The sequence below is a fragment of the Giraffa tippelskirchi genome, chromosome 6, assembly GCF_054371585.1.
Source record: "Giraffa tippelskirchi isolate mGirTip1 chromosome 6, T2T-mGirTip1v1.2.pri, whole genome shotgun sequence".
Taxonomy (NCBI): Eukaryota; Metazoa; Chordata; class Mammalia; order Artiodactyla; family Giraffidae; genus Giraffa; species Giraffa tippelskirchi.
Window position 1 is genome coordinate 178,475,993 of NC_137280.1, and position 6,678 is coordinate 178,482,670.

The 6,678-nt window shown below is 46.8% G+C and overlaps 1 protein-coding gene and 1 long non-coding RNA gene across 2 annotated transcripts; one reads left to right on the top strand and one right to left on the bottom strand.

The window, feature by feature from the left end:
• Positions 1-1,038: 1,038 nt before the first annotated feature.
• On the bottom strand, positions 1,039-2,911 carry LOC145511715 (uncharacterized). Its single transcript, XR_014058098.1, has 2 exons — positions 2,505-2,911; positions 1,039-1,936 (listed from the first exon to the last, which is right to left on the bottom strand). It is a non-coding gene; the product is annotated as an uncharacterized LOC145511715 (long non-coding RNA).
• TSLP (thymic stromal lymphopoietin) lies at positions 2,280-5,530 on the top strand. The gene is made up of 2 exons (XM_081505395.1): positions 2,280-2,711; positions 4,657-5,530. The coding sequence occupies exons 1-2, from the start codon at positions 2,385-2,387 to the stop codon at positions 4,771-4,773; spliced, it is 444 nt and encodes a 147-aa protein (XP_081361521.1). The 5' UTR covers positions 2,280-2,384; the 3' UTR covers positions 4,774-5,530.
• Positions 5,531-6,678: the final 1,148 nt, after the last annotated feature.

Here is a 6,678-nt window from a genome sequence, read left to right on the forward strand (position 1 = left end):
CTTCCAAAGTGCTCGACACCCAGAGAACTTGCTAAGCACCCCGGAGGTGCCCCCAGTCACCCTGAGTACCACTTATACGTTTTCTGAGGGTGAGGACCATCACATCTTCTCCCGTTCGTTTCCATGTCTCATCCTCCCTGCCTTCATGGTTCCGGTCACTACTGTAGATTCCATGCCTTTCCCTGGAAGCGCAGTCCACGCCTGAGGCTGCACCCACCCTCCAGAGTATCCCCTGAAGTAAGTCCCTGCGTTTTCTCAGCAGCCACAGAGAAGGGAAAGCACTCGTTGAAAGAGGCCAAAGGGAATTCTCAGGGGCGCGTCATGAAGGGGCGGGGGTGCCTGTTTTTTACAGTGGCTACTGTTGGGGTGTTCTTCCCAAGAAAGGGGTTTGGTCATGGAAACAGTCCTGTAGAGGAAAGATGTGATGGTCTCTTTCTAAAGGCACACTTAGGCACATATCAAAGGGCAAAGACAAAAGGAGGAAGGTGAGGGAAATTCCTGATGATTTTACTAATGTTAAAATTCCATAGATTTGGATAGTGCTATTTTTTTCTTCCAGGTCATCAATTTAGAATTCTATAAAGGAAGAGAATGACATCAAGGAAAATCATTGGCCTAGGAGAAAAGAGCCCGTAGGCGTTTAGGTGGTATATATGTGGAGCCAGAAAGCTCTGGAGCATCAGGGAGACTCCAACTTAAGGCAACAATGGGTGAATATGGGCCTCACAGGCACTGGGAATGGGAGGCAGACTGCTGCCTGGCACCTGCCCCTAGGACAGGCCCTGCCACTGCTCTAGAAGCAAGCCACTGTTGGTGGAAACAATTTCGTGTGAAACTGGGGTGGGAGTGGGTTTCCAAGTACAATGCCTAATACTTCATTATTCGTTCAGTTCTTTTCAGGAAGATCTTCATCTTGCAACTGGTAGGGCTCGTGCTAACCTACAATTTTACTGACTGTGATTTTAAGAAGATTAAAGAGAGCTACCGGAACATCATTTACCAAGAACTGAATAACTATACAAAAGGGGTAAGTGAAGAAACGTTTTAAAAATGCGTTTTTATAATAAGAGAAGGCACACACACTACAATTTAACTTTTAAGGAAAGAAAAATAATTTGGAAAAAAGCATGGCCCAGCATTTTGTCAAAAAAAAAAATTACAAGTGATATTGAAATAAATGACCTTCTAAAATGACCACCCAGAAATTGGCATACAAATTAAATCAAATATGCACATGCTGGTGAGGAGCAGAGATTGATAAGTAACTCATGGTATCCATCAAGCTTGTCTGTTCTCTGCCAGATCTGTTCACTGGTGCAATTAAAAAACAAAACAAGACAGTGACTAAGGTCTTGAAAAAGAAAAACAGAGGGGATTCTGATGAGCTAAGCCCTATCCAGTGAGGATAGCCTGGGACAATGTACACCTCAAGTCTTTCTAGTATTCTAGATGCTTTAGGATGCCATTGTGAAATAAGGGCACTTTAGATTTTTTTTTAATATACAGTGGATCATTTTCCTGATCATTCTGATTTCTGGACAGAGCATGTATGTGTGCAGTGGATGAATGGCTACAGGGCAGATGTGGGCACTGGAAAAACAGCATTATTGTCACACGAGTGGCCCCGCGTACAGCGTCCACTTTGGCGGGGAAGGAGGATGTCGCTCTAGGGCAGGATCATTTGATACCCAGTTTCCAACGCTAGCAGGCAGTGTCTGAGAACTCCAAGTGATTCACTACGCGGTCAAAGGCAGAAACAAGCACAGGAAACCAGTGCCTCAGGGGAAGCTGCTCTCCGAGCATCCCAGAGCCTGGGAGCCTCGGAGAGAGGGAGGGCGGCGCTGACTTCGCTCCTGTGAATTTGATCCCAGCTCTTTGCCGTCTGCTCCCTTTCTGTCTTCCAGACGAGGGCCATCGACTTTGATCATTTCGTCTACTGTGAAGACCAGGTGAGACAGCGGCTGAAGCTGCGGGGCGCGGGCGGCGGCCGGGCCCCCAGGAGACGCTGGCCCGGCGGAGGGACCCGCGCGCGGCGCCCGGCCCGGGAAGCCGCTTCTGTCGCGTCAGGGCGGCAGCGCGTCCTATTTGAGCGGGACTCCGGGAGCGGCTCCGCCTGCGGCGCGCGGGAGGCGGGTCCGAGACGGGCCGGGGGCGCCGTCAGGGCCGCCGGGGCGGGCGCCGCTCCGTCAGCGCCGCCCCTCGGGCCGCGGGCCGCGCGGACCGCCGCGCGCCCCCCTCCCCTCACCCGGAGCGCCCCCTCCCTGCCTTTCCCCGGCCCCCTCCGTCCGGCCCTCAGGAGGCGGGTCCGAGACCCGCCGGGGGCCGACGTCAGGGCCTCCCGGGGCCGTCACCTTCAGCGCCGCCCCTCGGGCCGCGCGGACCCCATGGGAGCGCCCCCCCGCGACCCCGGCCCGCGCCTCAGGCGGAGCGCCCCGCCCCGCCGGGTCTCGTCAGCTCCCTCTCTTCCCCGCCGCCCTCCCCCTCACCCCCTCTCTCTCACTCACGCTCTCTCGCTCCGTCTCACTCTCTCTCTCCCGGCGTCTTCTCCTCCTGTGACCGGGGCCGCCTGCGCGCAGCCCGACTGCCTCAGCAAAATCCAGAGCCTGACCTTCGAGCGGCGCCCGGGCTGCGCCGCGCCCGCCCGCGAGGCCTTCGCGGTGAAAACTCGCGCCACGCTCGCCGCCGCCTGCCCGGGCTACAGCGGGGCGCAGGTGAGCGGGGCGCCCCAGTCACCCCGCAGGGTCCCGCCGGGCGGGTGAGCGGGGGGGGCTTGTCCGGGCGAGCCCCGATCCCCGGTGGCCCCACGCAGAGCCTGTACCCCGGCTCTGTCCTCGGAGGGAAGGAGCGGCGGAGACCCGCAGGCCGCCGAGTCCCTTCTTGGCCCCGACCTCCTTTAGGGCTCTGACGCTTTGGGCAGGAGTGCGTGCTCGACCTTAGATCCCGCCTTCAAAGTGTGGTCCGTGAGGGTCCTGGCTTCTCCAGCATGGGGAGGAGATTGCTTAAAAGCTAATCTCCAGGGACCCTAAACCTGCTCCTTCAAAATTACAATCCCTGTCTGTGGGCTCCTTATGAGATTCGTATCCATTCCGAAGGGTGAGCAGCGTGGCTTGGGTTTATCGTTTAGTAATGGTATACTTCTTTCCTTAAATGTTACATTATCCGTTAAATCTCCACCCCATATTTGTGTAATTGCTTGCATAGTTGCTGTCTCTTTTGAATCTTTTGTATATGCAGTTACATGCATTTGAATCAATGTATAACTTTAAATATGGAAGCTGTAGTGCAGAGCTAGGGGCAAGAAGTCTGGGGACAGTCTTGCCTGACTTTGAATCCCAGCCCCATAGCTTCCGTGAAAACTCAGATAAATTACCTGGTCTCTGTGTGCTAAGTTTCATCTGCAGAATGAGGATCATAGAATCAAGTTCCATACAAAATGTTTGCAAGGAGAAAATGAGTCAATATATGTAAAAGCACTTGGAACAGTGTGTAGTATGTAACAAGTTCTCAATATTTATTTCAGCGGGCAAGGGCAAGTAAAGCCTGGAATTTATCTTCCTAATGACAAACTCTAAAAAGACAAAAAGAAACAGTGCAGATTTGTATGATTTTGGCCTGTTTACCGATGGACTTTATCAGTCTGTACACTGAATGAGTGACTAAGGCTGTCACTTTTTAGGAATTGAAGCCATAGGGTTCTGGAATGAGCTTTAGTTGGATATTCAGTACCGGGCAGCCATATGAAAAACCTGTTTGGCTGTGTATCTCCTGTTAAGGAGACTCTGGCAAATCTACAGATGACCACAATGATATTCATCACTGTAAGAGCATAGAGGACATTCTAGATAAGTTTAGACAGCATATGAAAAAGGGAAAGTTTAGGGTGATTTGTTTTAGTCCTCTCTCAAGCCTAAAGGCAGAGAGCCTAAAATCAGTTATTTAGCAGATGGTAGATTGTAAGCTTTTTGCTTAATAACCTGGTGAACTATATTGATCTGAATACTGTGTGTTTAGGAGGCCCAGTTAGTCTCTACTCAAGAGTAATTCAGGTGAAGGAATACACCAAAAGATGATTGCAATCTTTTTTTTTTTTGACACACTCCTCTTCAGAATAAGCCTTCAGGTGTCTGTGGTACATCTCAGAGGCTGGGAGGGACAGAGGCTGGGAGCACTCTGGGTACAAATAATAGGTCTACTGAATTATATCTATAAAGAAGCATAAGATAACTCTTTCTTGAAGAACTTAGGATCTTGTCAGGGAGATTATGAAATCATCAGCTCTTCATCTATTTAATAAATATCCAGTTTCTCATCTATAAGATACCCAGTGCTCAATGCTCAGTGCTATGGGGAATACCCATGATGTAATAATAACAACAGCTGTAACTGAGAACCAGTTAAGTGATAAACACTCTGAAATGCTAGAAGAATTTCCACAAGAGATGTCTGAGCAATTAGCAGAGGCCTTGGGAAGGAGGCGGGGCTTGGCCTTGGAGTCTGTGGGTGGAGAGATGGGAGGGCATTCCTCTGGAGAAGGCAGGTAGGAGCTGTGTGGGTGTCTTGGGGGACTCAGGGAGAGACAGGTTTGCATAAAGAAGAAAAATTATCAGCCAAAGATAGTGATGGTTAATTTTGACTATTGCTTCTCCTATTCCACAGATAAATAATACCCAGACAGGGAAGAAAATAAGGAAAAGACAAATCAAAACAAATGAGTGCCTGGAACAAGTCACATACTTGAAAGAACTGTGGCAGCGTCTCAGTCGCATTTCATAAAAACAAAATAAACCTTCAATAAAGCCACATTTCACAGCAAGAAAGCAAATCATTTTTATTAGGTAGATGGAACGTTAACTCTAACTGTGACATTTAAGAGACCACCAATGTTTTGTTTGTTTGTTTGTTTGAATTTCAGAGGGTTTCTTAGCTTATTTTTGTAAGCATCTGTTGTTTAATGTAAGTGTATAATGGGGAAATATTAGCCCTCAAATGTCAAGGGAGGCTTTTTTTTTTTTTTTTTTTTTTAGCATTAATGCCTGAGCCACTGGCTTTGTGGCAGTAATTCTCAGCTGGAACTATATAAACACTACTGAAGGAAAGAATCTAAAAGTATAGTAGAAGGAGAACTTTTTCCCTTGGGAAATAAAAATGTTGAACTTGATAGCATGTAAACCTCTGTTTAAAAGGCAGACATTTCTTCCATGAGTACGGAGACTTGTGTTTTCATACCAAAATTTACAAAGGAAAATGAAAACAAAAGGAATGCTCAAAGTTGTACATATAATGAAGCAACATGAAATAATTTCCAAGCAAAGTGTTCTGAAAATATTCTAAGCCAAATTTAAAAAATTATCTAACAGACAAGATTGGTATATGCAAGCCTATCCTGAAGAAGTGCCTTTGTTAGAACTAAAATATGTATATTTTAAAATTTATGGAATATATCTTTAATTTATTTTGTAAGCAGTTTTTAAAATGTACGTATTGCTTTGTTATCAACACTATTTTTCTTAATAAAAAATGCTAAAATTCATTTCTTATGAGTGATCTTTTTAATGTAGTAGACAGTTTGCACATACATACTTTTTGGAGGGGCATCACTTCTTCAGTTCTTTGCCCTCCCCTTCTGCACTGTGCCTGTTGGCTCTGCCTATAGAGAGAATATTTGGGAATAGGTGACTTCAAGATGCTTTCCCATCATCCTTTCTCTTAAATTATGTCTCTAGTCCCTCCTTCTTTCCCTTGTTGAACTTCCCTACACCTGAGAGAAACAAAGGAGGCAAAGGTAAACAAGGAATGTCAAATCCATTCTCCTATTCTTGAATGCCTGCTGCACGCTAGAGCTGCAGGCACCCTCTGACTCACCGTCCACTCAGAATGCTCTGGACATCAGTGGGAGCGGCCGCCCGAGCCATGCAGGACAGGAACACATCAGTTTTTCCTGTGGGTAGAAATTATCCCCTGGCCACTGCCCAGTAGGCTGGTGCTGAAGAATGATAGAAGAGGGGAAGGTCAGCATTCCTAAATCCACCTTACCTGCCAGGAGGTAAAAAGAAGCTTATATTATGCATCCAGTTAGCGTTTACAAAGCAACAACATGTGCCAGGCCTTCAGCCAAGTACTGGGGATACAAAAGTAAACAACACACAGCTCTACCCAGAGAAGCTCAGATATAGTTGGAGAGGCAGTTTTCTTTGCCCTGAGGGAAATCAGGACATAACTTCTTTCCCCAAACTTTCCTGTAAAGACCTGGCCCAGGACCTTAAGTGCCATTATAAGAGGAACTATGTATCCTTCTTCTATGTATCCCATTGGAGTTTTAATATAAAAATAATCATTTATATTACTATCAAGTAAAAGTAATGAGCAAGATTTTCTCATATAAATCTATAACTTTTAGATTAATAAAAATACATTAACCATATAATGCTAGTAACTTTTCCAAATTAAAAAAATAGGATTATACATCTCTACTTTTTGAAATGTATTGCAGTTTCTTGCTGGACTAATACATGGTCAGTTTTATAAATGTCCTGTCGTGCTCATACTTAGTCACTCAGTTCAGTTCAGTCGCTCAGTCGTGTCCGACTCTTTGTGACCCCATGGACTGCAGCACGCCAGGCCTCCCTGTCCATCACCAACTCCTGGAGTATACTCAAACTCATGTCCATTGAGTTGCTG

Bases quoted from the DNA above. Each gene is read 5' to 3' on its own strand.
- TSLP (XM_081505395.1), top strand. From the start codon at position 2,385: ATGGGAGCGCCCCCCCGCGACCCCGGCCCGCGCCTCAGGCGGAGCGCC. The intron at 2,712-4,656 runs GTGAGCGGGGCG...CCTATTCCACAG, and splicing joins CGGGCTACAGCGGGGCGCAG to ATAAATAATACCCAGACAGG.